At 37.5% G+C, this 22010-nt stretch overlaps 2 protein-coding genes across 3 annotated transcripts; one reads left to right on the top strand and one right to left on the bottom strand.

Moving 5' to 3' along the window:
- LOC131428159 (prolactin regulatory element-binding protein) lies at positions 1–2232 on the bottom strand. Its single transcript, XM_058591865.1, has 3 exons — positions 1535–2232; positions 329–1412; positions 1–270 (listed from the first exon to the last, which is right to left on the bottom strand). The coding sequence occupies exons 1-3, from the start codon at positions 1673–1675 to the stop codon at positions 185–187; spliced, it is 1311 nt and encodes a 436-aa protein (XP_058447848.1). The 5' UTR covers positions 1676–2232; the 3' UTR covers positions 1–184.
- A 16722-nt stretch (positions 2233–18954) lies between these two features.
- LOC131428143 (venom dipeptidyl peptidase 4) lies at positions 18955–22010 on the top strand. Of its 2 annotated transcripts, XR_009229344.1 has the most exons (9): positions 18955–19314; positions 19374–19468; positions 19531–19661; positions 19719–19912; positions 19968–20359; positions 20411–21380; positions 21443–21654; positions 21720–21861; positions 21919–22010. XR_009229344.1 is itself a non-coding variant. In XM_058591846.1 (8 exons), exons 1-8 carry the CDS (start codon positions 19161–19163, stop codon positions 21807–21809), a joined length of 2238 nt encoding a protein of 745 aa, XP_058447829.1. In that variant the 5' UTR covers positions 18955–19160; the 3' UTR covers positions 21810–22010. The 2 variants fall into 2 exon arrangements, 1 of the variants encoding a protein (XP_058447829.1); XM_058591846.1 differs by having other exon boundaries at positions 21720–22010.

Genomic DNA, 22010 nt, shown 5'->3' with positions numbered 1-22010 from the left:
TTTAATTTACTAACATAGTTTAATAAATAAAATTTCATACTTCAAAAAGCTTTTTTCGTATAATACGTGTTGTCTAATATGTTGAATAATTATATGTTCCTGAAAATTACTTTTATATTCTCCGAAGTTTTTGAAACTATGCAATAACAACAAATACCAGTATTTTTACACCAATGAACTTCTCTCACAGCCCAATATATGAACAGAAGCAGAACGTTACAAACAGTATCAGTACAATTGCAAAAATTGCAACCCAAGCCGGAAATGAATCTGCAACAGAAAATAAATTAATCTCAATGGTTTAGTAACCTTAACACTATTTACTTACGCCTATATTGCAAACTGTGCACACAAACCCTATTATCCACCGAGATAGAAAGTACCGCCGCTTCGGTGTCCCCCGTCACAGCAGGACCATCAAAATTTGTCACCGGTAGAAACTCCAAGCCAGTTACAAACATAGCATGCGCATTTGGAATGTGCAGTACCCGTTGCAGACTAAATGCTATGTAAATCGAAACAGAACCACTGAACATTGTACCGACAGCGACAAATCGTCCATCATCGCGAACGGCAAGAGCTGCAAGTGACTCGTCAATTTCCACTGCACGTGTTAACCTTCCCAAATCCGGATTCCATTGCTGAAGAAGTCCTTTAGATTTCCCTGACTTTGAAAATGGATTCGCTAAAGTGAACAATCTGTGCTTATCTTTTTGACCTTCGATGAGTCCGTATCGACAGCGCTTGAAAAGGTAACGGCTTCCTTCTGGCGGATTCCAAGTCAACTTTCGAGACTCCTTGTCGGGATTGATAGACCATATGACTCCGAGACCATCCTTCGCTATTGACACAATGTACTTGCTATCCGGACTAAAATCCAAATCATCTATTTCCTTGGTATGAGCTGAGATATCGGACAGCAGTGTCATCTTAGGAAAATTCCATAATCTCAAATGACCGTCCATTCCCCCTGTAGCCATAATTCGTCCATTTGGACTGATTCGTACTACCCTTTGTAACGGTTCTGATTCTGTGAAATCTGTCTGAACTGAGTCACCCGTTTTAATTTCGAATCTAATTTGTTTTCGCAGTCGATCTTTCTCATTATTCTGATTTTTGTTATTTGTTTGCGAACCAACCTGTCCATTTGATTGAGACTGATAGGAAACATTTTTACGTTTTCGCAAACCATCGGCGGAATCGGATTTTCCTCCAACAATTTCTCCATCAGATGAACTAATGATTGGATTCACCAAATACATCTGGCAGTGGCTTTCTTGGCCGGCAAGCAGAAGAGTACGTTTTTCGTCATTCCGAATAGCGCAGTTCATAACAACCGTGGGGCCTGTTTCGTGACGAACTATCTCATCAGCCACATATTTCTCACCGTTGTGGTATATCTCATATATTTCCTACATCATAAAAAATTAAACATTAGGAAACGCACGATCGATATATTTGGACACGTGATGCGCACGACATTGCATCGAGCAAATATATATATGGAAGTTTTTAAAATAATTAAATTACTTACAAATCCATTTGCAACTCCCGTCTTTGAGGCTCCACCACCGCCAGCAACTAGGACATGTCGACTGGTTAGCATTTCAATCGCATACAATGGAAAGTTTACTCGCGCTAGTAAACCTTCATTAGGTTTTCTTGTTGGAGCCATTGTTAATATGCTGTTTTTTATCTAGTGTTGAAACAAAAACTAATCGATATCGTTATTATACTTAATTTTAAGAAAAACTTCTTCACAACACTTTTACACTGTTATGCTTCCACGTATCTTTAGGGTTCTGTCATCAGGGTTGCCACATTTAAATCTGCATTTTTCAGAAGAAAAATCTGTAAATCTGTATCGGGAGCTCAAAAACCTGCATTGAAAATCTGTATATAGAAGTGATAAGAAATCGAAACACAACGGAATGAAAAAGTCTTTAGAACCCAAATTTGAAGAAACCAAAACTTTTCTTAATCTGAATTTTATGATTTTGTAATTGAAAAAACGCTGGAAATTGTTTTTTTGCGTTGGAGCCTCTCGAAATAATGATTTGACGAAAAACTTTCGAAATCCAATCTGAAAGTGAAACTTAATCTGATTGATCAATTGGCAATCTTTACGTTATGGCCGAGGCCATCATCTTTTCATCTTATCGGAAGCAATTTTTGAAAGCATAAGCAATTACGCTACACTAGTTGTAAATAAAAGTAAGCAATAACAAATTTTTATTAGCAGATAGAACATCTGTGTTTACTGTCTTTACTCTTTTATATTTAGTTTTATCCTCTTCTTAGAATTAACACACAATCAGGATAATGTTTTCACTTTGAAAAAATAATCAATACCATTATTTAATATATTTTAACTTGATCTTTATTCAATTTTTAATCCACGCTATCAAAAATCTGTACAAATCTGTATTTTTTGCCAAAAATCTGCAAATCTGCATATACAGAATCTTGGTCACAAATTTATCTGAAAAATCTGTAAAATGCAGATTAATCTGTATATGTGGCAACCATGTCTGTCATTGCTCTTTGCTTAATGTTTGGCTGGTTTGATTACCAGTCAGGGATGCCAGGAACAAATGCCAACCTTAGCTCTTCTATTTCACGCGTTTCTTTTATAACGGCCAATAAGCCATCCATCAACATTCACTTTGAAAAGTAATTTCGAATGACGCGGCACTTGCTGAGAGTAAGTCATAATAGTAAACGGCAGAGAAAAGTTTTCAGTTTCGTCTGGTGTTAGATTTAATACTCTATTTCTCATAAATCGCCGAAAGTGGAAGTTGACAGGTGGCTTATTGGCCGTTATAAAAAACGCTTGATATATATGCAACTCTCATAAGAAATCTGCAGAATACATACAAATCTGTAAACCTGGCATCTCTGTTTCTAATACACTAAAATAAGACAAATTTTGTCAAGTTGAAGGAATTGATAACAGATTCGTCGATGAAATATTTCAAAGCGTTACGTTACCAGTGGTTCCAGAAAAAAACTATTTTTACACATTTTTGCTTTACTCGCACTTTCATATGTTCACATTAGCGCTAATGTATTTATCACTAATAATTAGCAAAGACTGCGATGCGACAGAATCATCGCAAAAATGCGAAATCCTTTCGAGTTTATATGCTGAAAAAATTATTTTGAAATTTACTGTTTCGATGACAAATTTTTAATAAGTATGTTTTTTTTCCCATAAATACGTTTATTTCTTAAGGCAGTTTACATAAGTTTTTCTTCGCCGTAGCATCACTTTTACATAATATTCTTATCCTAATTTAATTCTAACATAGTCACAACATTTTGAATTTATTAAAACATATTCTCTTATAGCTTAAATATCATCTTAGGTAACTCGTCATTAATTATGAAATCTACTCGGAAATATTATTTGAACCAAACGATTAACTTCTATAAATTATAAAATAAGCTGTTATTTTCAGACATTTTGTTGATAATTTCATAAACTGTTTCGAGTTTGTTTGTATCATTACATAATTTTTATTCTAATTTAGCTATTGGTTGAACTCATGGACGCAGCTGGGATCAGAACTAAGTCTTAAAAGGGGCCTTTATTAAATTGAAACTCCAATTTTCTTTATGAAATGATAAATAAGTTTCATGTATGAAAGGTCACGACAAGCAAGAATGTCTCGAACTGGGATATTGGATAGTTTACCTTGGGTACGCAGAGAATTTATTAGTTGAGATCTGACATCACGATACTCCACGCATGTCCAAACGACATGATCAATATCCCGATAACCTTCTCCGCAAGCACAATGATTAGTCTCGGAGAGCCCAATTCGAAGGAGATGTGCATCTAACGTGTAGTGATTGGACATGAGTCTGGACATCACACGAATGAAATCCCTACTCACATCCAGTCCCCTGAACCATGCCTTTGTCGATATTTTCGGAATAATTGAGTGCATCCACCGACCCAGATCATCTCTATCCCAAGATGCTTGCCAGCTGGCAAGTGTTCTTTGGCGAGTCGAACTATAGAATTCGTTGAAAGCAATCGGTCGCTCATAAATTTCACCCTCAATAGCACCACGTTTGGCTAAATTATCGGCTCTTTCATTGCCTGGAATGGAGCAATGAGCCGGGACCCAAACTATAGTGATTAGATAATTATTATTCAATATGTGGTTCAGACACTGTTTTATTTTACCCAAGAAAAACGGTTCATTTTTGCCAGCAGCGATTGAGCGAATGGCTTCAATTGCACTCAGACTATCTGTGAAGAGGAAATAATGGTTTGGAGATAATGTGACGATTACGCTCAAACTATAATGAACTGCTGCTAGCTCTGCTATATAAACAGATGCAGGTTCTTGAAGCCTAAATGAGGCCGAAACATTATTGTTGAACATACCAAACCCTGTCGCTTCTTCAATTCGCGATCCGTCCGTGTAAAACATTTTCTCAGAGTCAATATGCCTGAACTTACTTGAAAATATTTTTGGGATTTCCGTCGAGCGTAGATGATCCGGGATTCCACGCACTTCACGCTGCATGGATGTATCGAAAAATAAAGTTGAGTCAGGGGCACTTAGGATGCTGACACGGATAGGAATATATCTTGAAGGGTTGATTTCCTGTGACATATGGTTAAAATATACTGTCATAAATTTTGTTTGAGATCGAAGCTCGACTAGTCGTTCGAAATTATTAATTACCATGGGATTCAGCACCTCACATCTTATTAGCAGGCGTGATGAAAGCTCCCAAAATCGATCTTTTAATGGAAGAACTCCCGCCAGAACTTCAAGACTCATTGTATGTGTCGAGTGCATGCAGCCTAAGGCAATTCGCAAACAACGGTACTGAATTCGCTCAAGTTTGATAATATGAGAGTTTGCAGCGGAACGAAAACAAACGCATCCATATTCCATCACTGAAAGTATCGTTGTTTGATACAATTTTATTAGATCTTGCGGATGAGAACCCCACCAAGATCCTGTTATTGTTCGAAGAAAATTTACTCTTTGTTGGCATTTCGTTATCAGATACCTAATGTGTCCTCCCCACGTGCATTTGGAATCGAACCACACCCCGAGGTATTTAAAAGTTAAAACCTGTTGGATCATTCTTCCCATCATATGGAGCTGAAGCTGCGCGGGATCATGCTTTCTTGAAAAGACGACTAACTCTGTTTTCTCCGCAGAGAATTCGATACCAAGATGAACAGCCCAAACGGACAAGTTATCTAAGGTATCTTGCAATGGTTTATGCAGATCAATAGCTTTGGGCCCAGTAACTGAAACCACGCCATCATCTGCCAATTGCCTTAGTGTACATGGGGTTACTAGACAGCTGTCAATGTCATTCACGTAAAAATTATAGAGGAGCGGACTGAGGCATGAGCCTTGCGGGAGACCCATGTAGCTAATTCTGAATATTGCCAAATCGCCATGTGAAAAATACATGCACTTCTCTGACAAAAGGTTGTGCAAATAATTATTTATAACCGCTGGAAGTCCATGTTGGTGGAGCTTATCTGAAAGAACATCAATGGAAACTGAATCAAATGCTCCTTTAATGTCTAAAAATACAGATGCCATTTGTTGCTTTTGAGCGAAGGCAATTTGGATGTCAGACGAAAGTAATGCAAGGCAATCATTCGTCCCTTTATTTCTACGGAAGCCAAACTGAGTATCTGACAACAAACCGTTCGTCTCGACCCAAGTGTCGAGACGTCGTAGAATAATTTTTTCGAACAATTTTCTGATGCAGGACAACATCGCAATGGGTCTATATGAGTTGTGATTGGAAGCTGGTTTCCCCGGCTTTTGAATGGCGATAACTTTCACTTGTCTCCAGTCAGGCGGAACAATATTTTGCTCAAGAAACTTGTTGAACAATTCCAACAAACGTCTTTTTGCGAGGTCGGGCAGATTCTTCACCAAGTTGAATTTAATTCTGTCCAACCCAGGGGCGTTATTGTTACAAGACAAGAGTGCTATAGAAAATTCCATCATTGAAAATGGGTTATTAATAAAACCATTATTTGGAGGAGATTCCCGTATAATGCTTTGTGTAGGAACAGAATCTGGGCAAACTTTCCTAGCAAAGTCAAATATCCATCGGTTCGAGTATTCATCACTCTCATTGCCCACGTTACGATTCCTCATTCGTCTGGCCGTATTCCAAAGAGTGCTCATTGAGGTTTCTCTTGACAAACCTTCGACAAAATGTCTCCAATAGCTACATTTTTTGGCTCGAAGTATGCTCTTGTACTTGGTTTCTAAAACCATAAGTTTTTCAAAATTCTGAGGAGTTCCTCCTCCCCGTTTTAGAAACGTCTTGCAAGCATTTTGTTTTGCGAGTTTAGCCTCTGAGCACTCTTTGTCCCACCAGGGGTTGGGAGGCCTTCTGTTAGTCGTTGGCCCAGGAAAGCGTTTAGTTTGGGATTGTTCTGCTGCCTCCAGAATCGAACAAATGAGGAAGTCATATTCTTCAAGTGGAGGGAGCTCTTCAATTGAATTCAAAATACTAGAGATTCTACTTTGGTATTTAATCCAGTCGATATTTTTTGTCAAATCATATGGAATACTAGCTGAATTAGCAATACATTTGTTACAGCTAATTGAGATGATGATTGGTAAATGATCGCTACCGTGTAAATCAGGCAATATTTTCCAGGTGCAATCTAGTCGAATTGATGTTGAGCAAAGAGATAGATCTAATGCACTTGGGCGTGCAGGAGGTCTTGGGGTCCGTGTCATGCTACCCATATTTAATACCGTCATGCTAAAATTGTCACAAATGTTTTGTATTAAAGATGATCTGCTATCATTGTAAACGGAACCCCACATCATTCCGTGCGAATTTAAATCCCCCAGAATCAATCGTGGAGCAGGATTAATAAGTATTATACATTAATAAATTCAATCATAGCAAAATTATTGCGTTTTTACGGGAAACAGATTTGAATGTTTCTAAAGAAAGTGTAAGTGGCTGTAGGCATAAGCTTTTGCTGTTCAGCGAGAAAGTTTACTCAAATTTAACAAACTTAATTACTTTTATTTATGTTTCGTCTTCGACTTATAAGTACAATAGCAGTTTATGTTGAGCTGCAAATGTCACCCACCTGTTCAACATAAACCGCTTTGCAGACGTCAAGTTAATGCTATTTGCAAAACACTTCGCACCATTGCATCAGAATGCAACGTCTAAACTGACATTTCAAACGATTAAATAAAAACTTGTTTTTATTTCTAAACATCTCGTATTTACAGCTCTTCTTAAAAAATTAAACCATTTATTGATAGTTAAGTGTTTTGTTTTAACCAATCTAACGAAAATAATCTTTTAAAGAATTTATGCATAATATCGATGTCATATTGCTTCAATGAAATACGATTTTGAATACACATTTCATCATAATCAGTTTTATTGAAATTTAATTGTTTTTACCAATGTCCAATGAATCGACCAACGGAAGGCCGTTTCGAGACTTTCGTTTGCCGATTTTGAAATTGAATCCATTGAATCGCGCACCATTTTTTCCGTTCATCGGATTCGGCAGAATCACTCCATACCTGTAGAATATTTCTACTATGGAAAGAATAACAACACATTTTCTTTTTAAATGGTGAAGACACACAATTTTCACTTTATTTTTGTATAAAGAAAAACGACAAACCGTTTCAATAAATTGAATAAGTGTTCCGTTCAGTATGCCGCTCAACAAACGCACAACAAAATCTTTTCGGTTTCTCAGTGGGTACGTACATTCCTATTGCGGAATTCGACCATTTTGTTTCAATAGAACTGGCTTGTATGAACAGAGTCGTTTGCATTGAGCCGCCAGCCAGGGACTATCACCACAGAGAACAGACGTTTAAGCTTATAAAAAATTAAAAAAAAAAAAAACGTGCAAAGCATACGAATGAAAGTTCGTTAAAAATCAGCTGTTGCGTACGATTTCGCATGCATGAATTACCATTTTTTGCAAGCTGGAATACAAGAACTCATAAATGCTGGGCTCCTCGAAGCGCCTCTGAAGGCGAGTTGCTACTTAGTGATTACTGCTGAATAATGTACGATTCAGACGATCCGTCTCCTTCCGTCACCGGAACGTCATCTTCCATCAAAATAAGTTTAACACTTTCTTTACCGGAACGTTCACACGCTCCGTCCGTCAAGACGTTCCGTGACGATGACGTTACTGTGATATATTTACTTTACCGTCGTATTTCCAATCTTCCTTATAGTCCGGGAAACTGAAGAAGATTTCCGTCAGTGTATATATATTTCCCAACTCACCTAGAAACAATCTGATATTCAGCAAAAGGGATTTCTTTCCAGTAAGCAGAAGCACTTGTTTAAAGTTCAAAGGTACAAGTACGAATAAACCCTTCTCGTACTTTAGTGTATTTTCATTCGTCTGATACTTCTCTTATCTGTATTAGTTAAAGCGAAGTAATCTTGACCTTCGCCAAGATTAAGGAAAGTGTACATTTGCACACTGAGTAATCTTGACCTTCGTCAAGATTTAGGAAAGTGTAAATTTGTACACTGAAAATAAATTCATTCTTATAAATTATCAAATTAAATATTTACAATCACGACAGCTCTTCCCTTTTACAAAAGCTTGTTTTTTTTCTATATATATATATAATCAAAATTATTCATACCTCTTTTAATTCATACATTATTCACTATATATTCGATAGCTCAATAAGCTTCACCAATATATAAAATCCTCCTTGGCTTTGGCCAAACGAACTCTTTTTGAACGTCTTGTCTCGACATTGATCGACTCGTCCCCGACGTGTTTGCGTTTTCTTCGTATCCGTTTTCTCAGTTCGGTGTCCGGATATCCTTCAAATGGTTCTTCATCTTCACTACCGCGGGTAGTCCCGCCTGATATCGGCAGCGACACTGCAACATTTGGTCGTGCCGATTCAATTACATGATCCCGGCGCAGTTGCGTCCGATGTGCCATGGTTGTTACGTTTCCAATAGCAACCTGAAAAGTATTTTGAGAGAACTTTTTTAAAAAAATAGCTTTCATCCATCTAAACTGATTTTGAGGGTTATGATTCTTATACCAAAGTATATCACCTGCCGTCAGACTATCTAAAGGATCATTTTCAATTTTATTTTGAATCCCTTGGGATTTAACATCATTGGCAGGATTTGTTGACGTCATCAAACTATACTTATAATGTCGCTTCGGATGCATAAGATCCATTAAAGTCTTTGGCGAAAATGAAAAAATCTTTTCCGATGGAAACTTGCCATCTTTCGCTAAACAGTTGTTCCTATAATTTATTAGAAATAAACTTATAAGGTCTTCCAAGTCCATATTTGCAAAGTCAGGTTCCATTAAGAACTTTTTTAACACCTCTTTCACTGTCCTTACCAACCTTTCTGCCTGCCCATTACTAGGAGGGTGATAAGGTGGGCTTTTGAGAACTTTTATGCCTTGCCCTTGCAGAAAATCAACAAATGAAAAGGAATTAAACGGAGGGCCCCCGTCCGATACCAAAATATCTGGAAGACCGAAACGAGCAAAGAATGCTACAAGTTTCTTCAATACTTTAGCACAGTCAGTACCTTTTCTCATCATCTCCACTTCTACCCACTTAGAGTAACTATCAACTATTAGCAAAAAGGTGTGATGTGCAAAATGAAAGAAGTCTATATGTATCCTGCTAAACGGTTTCGTTGTTGGTGTCCAACCTGATGTTATTTGAGGCTTATGTACTATGGCCATACTGTTACAAATATCGCAACCTGCCACATATTTTTCAATATCTGAATTTATCCCGAACCAATACAATAAACGTCTAGCCAGCTGTTTCATCCTAACAATACCAGAATGGTTTGCATGTAAAAGTTTTAGGGTGCCACCCTGCAATTTCTGTGGTATCACCACCCTATCTTGATATAATAAACAGCCATCCACTAAATCTAACTCTTGTTGGTTAGAGAAAACGTTGACAAAACGTCTGTCAAGATTTTTCGGCCAACCATTCGTCATAAAATAAATTATTCTCTGTAGAAATTCATCCTCTTTTGTGCATTTTGCAATTTCCATTGAATCTATAGGGATTTCTTTACCAAAGTTTATACTATTTACCCAACTTTTATCCCAATCTTTTGGGACCACATGTTCCAAAGGAAATCTAGAACAAAAGTCCGCATTTCCCATTTTTGATGACGGTCTGTAATGGATATCGAAATCATAGATGGCGAGTTCTAAAATATATCGTTGTAGCCTTGTGACGTATATAGAATGTTTACCCTCTTTCCCAAAAATGCCTACTAAAGGCTTGTGATCTGTGAAAACTACAAACTTATTCCCATAAAGGAATTTGTGAAATTTTTTTATGGTGGCAACCAATGCCAAAGCTTCTAAATGCAGGATGGGGTATTTTTTTTGTGCGGAATTCAAAGAAAAGGAAGTAAACCATATTGGTTTTTCCACTCCTTCTATTATATGAGCAATTACTCCTCCAAGGCCAGTGCCCGACGCATCCGAAACAACTACTATCGGTTTATTTATATCGTAATATTCCAAAAATGTAGTTTGAGTTAGAGAATTCTTGCTCTCCACAAAAGCCTTTTCACAATTTTTATCCCAAATATAACTAGCACCATTTTTCAGAAGGTTGTATAAATAAAATAGTTTAGATGACAAATGCGGTATAAATTTATTGTAATAATTAATCAACCCTAAAAACGATTTCAATTCAGTCACATTCCTTGGCGCCTTGGCCTCTTTTATAGTTGCAATCTTGTCTTGACACGGCAATAAACCTTTGTCACTAATCAAATGGCCTAAATATGGCAACTCTGATACAAAAAACTTGCATTTTTCCCAATTTACTTTAATATTGCTGGCTGACAATCTTGTCAATACCAACTCCAATTTATTCAAACAATCATCCATATCTTTTCCAGCCACTAAAACGTCATCCAAATAACAAAACACATTATCAATACCTTTTAGGATCTGATCCATAACCTGCTGAAAAATTGAGGCACTAGAAGATGCTCCTTGAGGGAGCTGTGTGGGTGCAAACGAGTTTATAATAACTAATGTATAGTATGCCATGACAAATTGCGGTAGACATCATTGCACCAGGTCAAGCGAGCTGTAACAGAATTGCTTTGCACATTTCACCACGAACAACCTTACAGGTAAGAAGTGTACCGCTCTGGGTGATTCCGTTTCCGATTAATAGTTATAAAATGCACAATGGCGATCCTGCCAGGAGTTGCAATTCAAATAGCATAGTTATTCAAAACGGAAACGGAATCACCTAAAGCAACAGAAAATTATTCAAATATTTGGCACAAAGATTTTCATTTTCAAATGAAAAAAAAAGAAGCGTCGGTGGAGATTACGTAACGTTGAAAATAACTGGAACAAGCGGATCATTATGGTCGCGCATCATAAGCGGACCAGGAAGGTCGCGCATCATAAGCGGACCAAGAAGGTCGCGCATTATAAGCGGACCAGGAAGGTCGCGCATCAAAGCGGACCAGGAAGGTCGCGCATCAAAGCGGACCAAGAAGGTCGCGCATTAAAATACATTAAAAAAAATGTTGACGATTTTTTTTAATTGAAAAAGGCGGATTCATAAAATCGCGCATCAAATAGCGGATCTGGAAGGTCGCGCAAATATTTAAATATAAAGAGCGAACCGAAAACGTCGCGCATAAAGGGAGCAGGCAACGTGGCCGTGCAAATGAAAAAAAATAAGAAAATTAATGAGCGGATTTTCAATAATCGCGCATCGTAAAGCGGATCGTTAGATCGCGTACATTTCAGTTATAAGTTATCTCACGCATATATTTTTGTGTATAATTCCAGACCACAAAAAGGCGTTAAACTAAAGTAATATGGCAAACGACGGAAAATATGTCCGATTGGGCAACTCAAAATATATACCAATATTCGGCTACAATCGTACTATCTGGTACGCAGATTTTCTCGTTCAATTGTGAAACGAAAATGGCCGAAGAGAAAATGAAATGAATGAAAAAGCGGATCACTATGGTCGCGCATTATAAGCGGACCAGGAAGGTCGCGCAATTTTAATAAAAATGGCGGATTCTCGAAATCGCGCATCACAGAGCGGACCAGGAAGGTCGCGCAAATATTTAAATTTAAATAAGCGGACCGGAAACGTCGCGCACAAAAGGAAGCAGGCAACGTGGCCGTGCAAATAAAAAAAAAAGCGGATTTGAATAATCGTGCATTGCAAAGCGGATTTTGAGATCGCGCACATTTGCTTCGTAAGTAATCTTACGCGCATATTTTTGCGTGCAATTCCAGACCACAAAAAAAAGTGTTAAAAGCAAGATATATGGAGAATAACGGAAAATATGTCCGATGGGTCAGCGGTACGAGCAATGCAGAGAATCAGACGACATTTGACGCATCTGTTGATCAGACTGACGAGGAGTCAACGATTTCAGTAACGCCGTGCAATTTGAGCATGTTATGCTTCAGGTAGTGAAATCGAACTCGAAAACATGTTGACAATGATTTAGAAAATGTACAAACAATTAATGTAGGAGTTTCGCTTCGCCATCATGATACACCACACACAAAAAAAAAATTGTATTTTACAGGTGTACTCATAAAGACCTGGGAAATTTCATTTGTAATGGCTTAATTTTTTTTCCATAAGTACGTTTATTTAATAGGCAATATGCTTAAGTTTTTCTTCGCCGTGGCATCCACAATACATAGTACTTTAAACGTAATACATTTCGAATATCATATTAGTATGTTTTTATCAAGCGATTTACTATTACTGGGACATTGGATAGTCTACCTTGGGTACGCAAGAAATTTATTAGTTGAGATCTGACATCACGATACTCCACGCACGTCCAAACGACATGATCAATATCGCGATAACCTTCGCCATAAGCACAATGATTAGTCTAGGAAAGTCCAATTCGAAGGAGATGTGTAGTGATTGGACATGAGTCTGGATATCACACGAATGAAGTCCCTACTCAAGTTCAGTCCCCTGAACCATGTCGATATTTTAGGAATAATTGAGTGCATCCACCGACCCAGATAATCTATATCCCAAGAAGCTTGCTGGCAAGTGTTCTTTGGCGGGACGCGCTATATAATTCGTTGAAAGCAATTGGTCTCTCATGAGTTTCACCCTCAAAAGCACCACGTTTGGACAAACTCTTTCATTGCCTAGAATGGAACAATGAACCGGGAGCCAAAACTAAAGTGATTTGATAATTATTATTCAATATGTCGTTCAGACACTGTTTTATTTTGCCCAAGAAAAATGATTCATTTTTGCCAGCAGCGTTTGAGCGAATGGCTTCAATTGCACTCAGACTATCTGTGAAAAGAAAATAATGGTTTGGAGATAATGTGACGATTACACTCAAACTATAATGAACTGCTGCTAACTCTGCTATATAAACAGATGCAGGTTCTTGAAGCCTAAATGAGGCCGAAACATTATTGTTGAACATACCAAACCCTGTCGCTTTTTCAATTCGCGATCCGTCCGTGTAAAACATTTTCTCAGAGTCAATAGGACTGAACTTACTTGAAAATATTTTTGGGATTTCCATCGAGCGTATGTGTTCCGGAATTCCACGCTGCATGGATGTGTCGAAAAATTAAGTTGAGTCAGGGACATTTAGGAGGCTGTGACGGATAGGAATATATCTTGAAGTGTCGATTTCCTGTAACATATGGATAAAATATACTGTCATGAATCTTGTTTGAGATTGAAACTCAACTAGCCTTTCGAAGTTATTAATAACTAAGGGATTCAGTACCTCACATGCTATTAGCAGTCGCGATGAAAGCTCCTAAAAACGATCTTTCAATGGACGAACTCCCGCCAGAACTTCAAGACTCATTGTATGTGTCGAATGCATCCAGCCTAAGGCAATTCGCAAACAACGGTACTGAATTCGCTCAAGTTTGATAATATGAGAGTTTGCAGGGGAACGAAAACAAACGCATCCATATTCCATCACTGAAAGTATCGATGTTTCATACAATTTTATTAGATCTTGCGGATGAGCACCCCACCAAAATCCTGTTTTTTTTTCGAAGAAAATTTACTTTTTGTTGGCATTTTGTTATCAGATACTTAATGTGTCCTCCCCACGTGCATTTGGAATCAAACCACACTCCGAGGTATTTGAAAGTCAAAACCTGTTGGATAATTCTTCCCATCATATGAAGCTGAAGCTGCGCGGGATCATGCTTTCTTGAAAATACGACCAGCTCCTTTTTTTTCCGCAGAGAATTCGATACCCAGATGAACAGCCCAAACGGACAAGTGATCTAAGGTATCTTGCAATGGTTTTTGCAGTTGTCTTAGTGTACATGGGGTTAGCTGTCAATGTCATTTACGTAACAATTATAGAGGAGCGGACAGAAGCAAAATCAAATATCCATCTGTTCGAGTATTCCTCACTCTCATGTCCTACGTAACGATTCCTCATTCGACTGGTCGTATTGACAAACCTTCGACAAAATGTCTCCAATAGCTGCATTTCTTGGCTCGAAGTATGTTCTTGTACTTGGTTTCTAAAACAAGAATTTTTCAAAGTTCTGAAGAGTTCCTCATCCTCGTTTTAAAAACGTTTTGAAAGCATTTTTTTTTCGCGTGTTTAGCACCTGAGCACTCTTTGTCCCACCAAGGGCTTGGAGGCCTTCTGTTAGACGATGGACCAAGAAATCGTTTGGTTTGGGCTTGTTCTGCGGCCTCCAAATAATGGCTTAATATTTTACTAGTTTGATTGTAGTGCATGAATTTTACTAGTTTGATTGTAGTGTGCATTCGGCTAGCGGGTTAGACTGTATGAATACAGATGTGTTCTTCTGTTGCTCAGTCGATCAATGGACGTACTTTGTAATCCGATTATTCTCAGTTCAAGTCACAGCGGTCGCAATCATAACCTTCTTTTTATTTCAATGAATTTCATGTCATGGAATTTTAGGTATAATATTGAATGTTCTTGCACGTAAAATTGCTCCATTTATGTGCATTTGATAAGATATAAAATCACAGGATTTTTCCGAAGTGTGCAGTGTTAATTCTACATCGTGGATCCGAGCGATATACCACTCGATACACCCAGGGATGCCAAAGGTTAAAAAAAAATCTGTGCATTGCGAAAAATCTGAAAACTTGAGTGAAACTGTATGATTACACAGAAACGTTATTCCTTCTCTGACATAAGTTCTCGTATATCGACCTATAAGATTATTTTATTTGTTTTTATTTTGATTTATTAGAAGTAAAGCTAAGAGAACTAGTATTTCATTTTTTTTTTGAGAAGAGGGTGGATGTGTGGGTGCAAACGAGTTTATAATAACTAATGTATAGTATGCCATGACAAATTGCGGTAGACATCATTGCACCAGGTCAAGCGAGCTGTAACAGAATTGCTTTGCACATTTCACCACGAACAACCTTACAGGTAAGAAGTGTACCGCTCTGGGTGATTCCGTTTCCGATTAATAGTTATAAAATGCACAGGAGCCGGTTATAGGTATATAAACCTTTTATCGTATTTATAACCATAAATCTTCTAGACCTCTTTGACAAAGACAATTGTGTATAGGCTCCTTCTAGATCAAGGGCACAGAAAATTTTGCAGCCTGCCAATCCGGCGAATAAATCCTGGGCTACTGGTAAAGGGTAAGTATTCGCAATAAGTGATTTGTTTATAGAAACCTTACAATCGATAACTAGCCTGATGTCATTATTCCTTTTCATGACCACGACAACAGGAGATGCCCATTCGCTGGTCTTGATAGGAGTAATGACTTTTTCAGATTCTAACTTATTCAAATATTCTAAAACTTTTTCTCGCAAACGATATGGCACGTCATAAGCTTTTCTGAAAATTGGCCACTCTTCTCTCATAACTAAATCCGCCTCAAATCCCACAATGGGCGAAGAAAAATCCTTTATAAACACATTATTAAATTTTTTTTATATCACTAATAATTTCATTTTTATTCAAAACATTCACGTTATTTATTCGTCCCATATTTGTAAAATTTTTCCTCCAGTCGGGGTAAAAAACGTCCAACCAGTCTCGTCCTAATAAAGGAATAAAATTATTATCGTAATCTAGTATTAGTAATTTTAACTTTGTCTCCTTATCATTAATTCGTACTGAAATACTTGCTTCACCTTCAATTTTTAAATTGGCCCCATTAACAACAAACAATTTTTTTTGACACCTTGAAAGGGGGTTTGAAAAAACAGAAAAATATTGAGATTTACACATAATTGATACCGATGAGCCACTATCTATTTCCATTTGTAAAGGAACATTCTCCAAATTTACATTTATCAAACACGGGTCACTAATATTATTAATTGAAGAAATTTGCATGCAATGTAAATTACCTTTATCACGATCTTCCTCCTCGTCGCTGCCGCAATCCTCGGTCTGCATCTGACTAAATGCGTTATATAATTCGTGAACACTGCTTGGTCCAAGTTGCTGTTCGTCATCTACGAATTTAACGGAACCACGTTGCATGTTTCGCAATTTGAAACATTTTTTCTTGATGTGTCCTTTGACACCGCAGAAGTCACATATGAGAGAAGAATAATCCGGGCGCCTGCGAAACCGATTCCTACGCCAATCACCAGAATCACCCCGGCTATCCGAAAAATAGGGAAATTTATTTTTAAACTCGTAACCAAGTCTATCTTTTACACTGCCTTTTTGAATGGGTGAATTGTTTTTTTGTGCCAATTCATATGCTTTGACCAATTTATTCATTTGATAACCACCCCTTTTTGTGGAAGACAGCACGGATGCTACTTGATCATGGGCTTGACCAAACTGTACATGGAGCGATTCATTTTTCGTATTACTACCAAAACTTTTAGCGTTCGTATCGGCCATTTCCCATGTAGTTAGAAATTTTTCAGTTGCCTCTAAAGTAATATTTCCTTCATTTATCAAATGTTTTCTTAACACAGGATCGCGCACACCAGAGATAATTCTATCTATAATTGCCGAATCTTTAAAATTTCCGAATGAGCAGAATTCTGCCTGTAATTTTAGAGCCAAAACAAAATCTTCAATTGTCTCGTTTGGCAATTGCACTCTGTTGTTAAATTTCAATCGCTGAATCAAATCAGACTCGGCTTTATCAAACCTTGCCTTCAGTTTTTCTATTATCTCCGCATATGTTGCGGTCGTTAATTTTCCATTCGGAAAAAGTAATTTTAACTCCGTGTACACGGCAGGTCCAGACAAAGCAATAAAATGGGCTTTTCTGGAGTCCTCCGGAACATGATTGACTACAAAAAAGTAATCCAGTCTCTCCGACCAATCGGTAAACGAACTACCCTCTCTATAGGGTTCAATTGTAATGCTCATTTGAGCCATGCCAAAAAAAACTATTTAATAAAAATATTAAAATGGCTTACCTTGCTTGCCAACAAAACCCGCAAAAAAACGTCTCTAGCCAATTAGCTGCCTACTATTAGAATCCTTTTATTGCTTTCCTTGAAATCAATCTTATATTCGTATTAAGTCAATAAACTCACGCAGCTATCACCCTTTGGCGATCGTTGTCCCACCAAAATTTACACCTATGTTAAAAGAAAAAAAACACTCTTATTACATGTGTCAAACAAAGGTATCTTTTGTTTCAAACAATCAATGCCACCAAACAAAATGGTATTGTTGAAAAAATCGGATGGCTTTATCCCTTATTGAATAATTAAAATTCACAATGGCGTCCACGAAGCCATCTCCAAACACTTCCGAATGATTCCACGTGATTATTTTAGAAATAAATTACCCCACAATTAGTGAGAAAAGTTAGTTTTCCTCGTCGCCAGTTGTGATATATTTACTTTACCGTCGTATTTCAAATCTTCCTTATAGTCCGGGAAACTGAAGAAGATTTCCGTCAGTGTATATATATTTCCCAACTCACCTAGAAACAATCTGATATTCAGCAAAAGGGATTTCTTTCCAGTAAGCAGAAGCACTTGTTTAAAGTTCAAAGGTACAAGTAAGAATAAACCCTTCTCGTACTTTAGTGTATTTTCATTCGTCTGACACTTCTCTTATCTGTATTAGTTAAAGCGAAGTAATCTTGACCTTCGTCAAGATTAAGGAAAGTGTACATTTGCACACTGAGTAATCTTGACCTTCGTCAAGATTTAGGAAAGTGTAAATTTGTACACTGAAAATAAATTCATTCTTATAAATTATCAAATTAAATATTTACAATCACGACAGTTACGTATGAATGTCTCCATAAGAATGTATGTAATTAATGTTGATGGTGACAGTGACGGAGGTTGACTGTGACGGAAGGAGACGGATCGTCTGAATCGTACATAACCGTTAAATGTCGTACACACATTAAATTCCATTGACTCCATTGATCAAAAAGGATCTAAACTCACTCAACAATGCTCCACTTTACAAGCAAAACGAATTCAGGTTACAGTATTTCTATGCAAAGCTTTATCTTCTGTTTGAACATACTTCCCTGCCGATTCATATGTGTAAAAGTCTTGTTTTATGATTCTACAGACACTAACAATCCGTACACCTGCTCCCCCTATTCTGAAAATTGTGTTAATTTGCCAGCACAACGTTTATTTTCCTAAAACAAATTCCAAGATAGAATTGATTTCATACGTCCAGATATTAAATTAATCGTTCTTTATTTTACTGATTACGGTTCACATGTATTTAGCTATTAGGACTTCGGATCAAAAAGCATTTATTTTCATCCTATCTCTTCGACTAACGTATTCAACAGAAAATACAATTCGCCCTTCAGCAGTTGTTCACGAATGGTTTCAATAGATATAACGATTAAAGGTACTGGGACAAACATGGGTTCGCATACCCCATAATGTTCTAGTAACTAAACTCATTTAGTTTTTAATCGTTTCCAATTGCCTTTATCTATTGTTGTTTTCGATTGGCATTATCTGTGGAAACCTTAGAAACAATATGTCTTATTCGTATCTGCTCTTAGATAACAAGCACATTATATGGTAAGCTAAAGATCAACGTCGTCGTATCGTCAGTTTGCTGTATTCTGGCAGAGTTAGTAGTTTGGTAGAATAATAGCAAATCACGTGTCTGTATTTTTATGTTTTTGCAAAAAAATGAAGATCTCTGTATTCATAATCGGAATAGTACTGACTTCTGTAGGAGCTGCTCCAACAGATTCTAAGCAAGGTTCATTGAAAGACTTCTCTCTTAAGGAAATTCTTGCGTATCAGTTTACTCAGAAATGGTTTGGGGCCAGTTGGATAACAGGTTCATCATCAAATCTTGCCATTGCAAAGAACAATGATTACATGCGTTCGTTTTCACAGATAATGAGTTAATGTACCGTAATTCTGATGGAAACTATATCAAACATGACGTGGAAAGCGAAACAGAAAGTGTTCTTCTAGAATCCCAAGACTTGGTAATATCTGATCACATTTGATGGTATTGAATGATAAATTGAGTGTGTATTCTTAATTTTAGTCCAAATGGCCAGGGGCATCAGTTCAATTTATAAAACCGGATTTTGAAAAGGTATTGATTCGCTATGCAGTTAGAACAGTTTTCCGTCATTCGACTCTGTCTCGATATACAGTGCTGGATACTAAGACTGGGTACGCAAATAACTTCTTTTGCAAAACAATGGATTTATTGTTCAAATTTCTTTTCAGAACTTCATACGATGTCGCTAACGCAGATGAGGTGTCTATCTGCGTGTTGGATCCGAATGGACAATCTTTGATCTATGTGAAAAATAACAATGTTTACTACCGGTCGGACCTACTAAGCACTGACGAAATTGCACTTACACAGGATGGTGTGTCCGGAGTTATCTACAATGGTGTTCCTGATTGGGTATATGAAGGTAGGTTATTGAAAATAAACAGAAATGGTTTGCATTCCGATTTTTCAATTATTAGAGGAAGTTTTTGGAACGGATGCAACTCTGTGGTTTTCGAATGATGGCACCCATATTGCAATGGCTAGTTTTGATGATACTGAGGTTGAAGAGTTTACATATCATGTATACGGCGATCCCGAGGATTCGGAGCGTCAATATCCCGAAGAGTACACCATTAGGTACCCCAAGGCCAACAATACTAATCCAAGAGTCCATCTCAAGGTCATGGATTTAAAGGCAAATCAACGTATCTGGATTGATATACCAGCACCAACTGAAATTGTTGGAGATGACCATATCTTAGGAACAGTCAACTGGATAAATCGAGATTTGGGAGTGATATGGACTAACCGTAGACAAAATGTGGCAACCTATCAGCGATGTAGTATACAGCCCTTGAAATGTTCCGAAGTATGAACTGAAGTATCAATAGTCGTTCACTGTTTAACATTTTTCCCATAGCTTGCTGGTATAAATGAACCAACGGGATGGTATGATCTTGCTACTCCCAAATGTACTTCGTCTGGTGATCTATGTTTTTTTCTGGGAAATAATAATGGTTGGCGAAAAGTTTGGAAGCTTGCTGGTGGGTTGCAGAGTTATGCATCACCCGATAAATTCACTGTTATCGGTATCAATGGATTCGACGAGACAAATGATGATTTATACTACACAGCTGTTGCATCCGATACACCACATCATCAACATGTTTATCGAAATGGAGAATGTATCACGTGTTCATTACTCAAGGACAAACTTGAGAATGATGCTGCCTGCAACTATGCCAGCATTTTGCTAAGTCCCGGATTCTCATATTTCGCTGCGACATGCTCTGGTCCGACCCCTTCATACACACAGATTTTCCAAACGAAAGGTTTACAACTAATCAAGGATTGGCAGTTAAATGAGGAACTTCGCGAGAAATTAAGTAGTTACAAAAAAACGAAGATTCGGTATCTTAAAGTCCCAGTGGGAAACGATGGTTATTACGCATCCGTCCGACTCTATCTTCCTCCACAAATAGATTTTGAGAATCTTCAGAATAATAAAGAGCAGTATCCGATGATTGTTCAGGTATACGGTGGACCCAACTCTGTTCGAGTTTCCGACAGTTTCAGCATTGGATTCGGTAGCTATTTGACTACAACGAAAAATACTATTTACTGTCAAATTGATGGACGCGGAACTGGCAATCAAGGTTATAACTTTCTGTTCACGATCAATAACCAGTTGGGGTCGTATGAGGTCGAAGATCAAATTCATGTGACGCAATATCTTCAAGCCAACTACAATTTCATTGATCGAAATCGGACTGGTATATGGGGTTGGAGTTACGGAGGATATGTGACTTCAATGACACTGGAAAAAGATACAGAGCAGACATTTAAATGTGGAATATCCGTTGCTCCTGTTACATCGTGGATGTTTTATGGTACGAATAGTAGTAATATACGTTTTGAACTTGCTTACCGTACTGCTATTCTATCATTCTAGATTCTATTTATACGGAGCGATACATGGGGCTTCCACGAGTGGACGACAATCTAGTTGGATACAACAAAAGTGACGTCAGTCAGTATGTGAATGGAATGAAGAACCACCTATTCTTGTTGATCCATGGAAATGCCGATGATAATGTGCACTACCAAAACGCTATGGTGTTTGTGCGTGCTCTGGTGAAAGAAAATATAGAATTCGACCAAATGGTATGTATTCGAAGATTCTGAGATTTGAATTGGCGTTCTTACTTATTGAATTTATGTGTTTTAAGAGCTATCCTGACGAGGCTCATGGACTAAGCGGCGTTCAGCATCATCTTTACCATACCATGGACAATTTCTGGAATCAATGTTTTGCCTAATACGATCAAATAAGTTAATTAACTTAGCCCAGTATTCTACAATAAAACATCGGTAAAACCTTGTCCAATCACCAGACAATATAAAAGACTGAGATAATTAACCTTCCAGGGAACCAGGTTATTAAAGGTCGGAAAATGATAACTTTGTTTACATTATAATAAAACTGATAATGTTTGCTATAAAGTTTATCATAAAGTCAA

Source organism: Malaya genurostris, chromosome 2 (genome assembly GCF_030247185.1).
Source record: "Malaya genurostris strain Urasoe2022 chromosome 2, Malgen_1.1, whole genome shotgun sequence".
NCBI lineage: Eukaryota > Metazoa > Arthropoda > Insecta > Diptera > Culicidae > Malaya > Malaya genurostris.
This window is presented reverse-complemented; position numbering and strand designations above follow the sequence as displayed.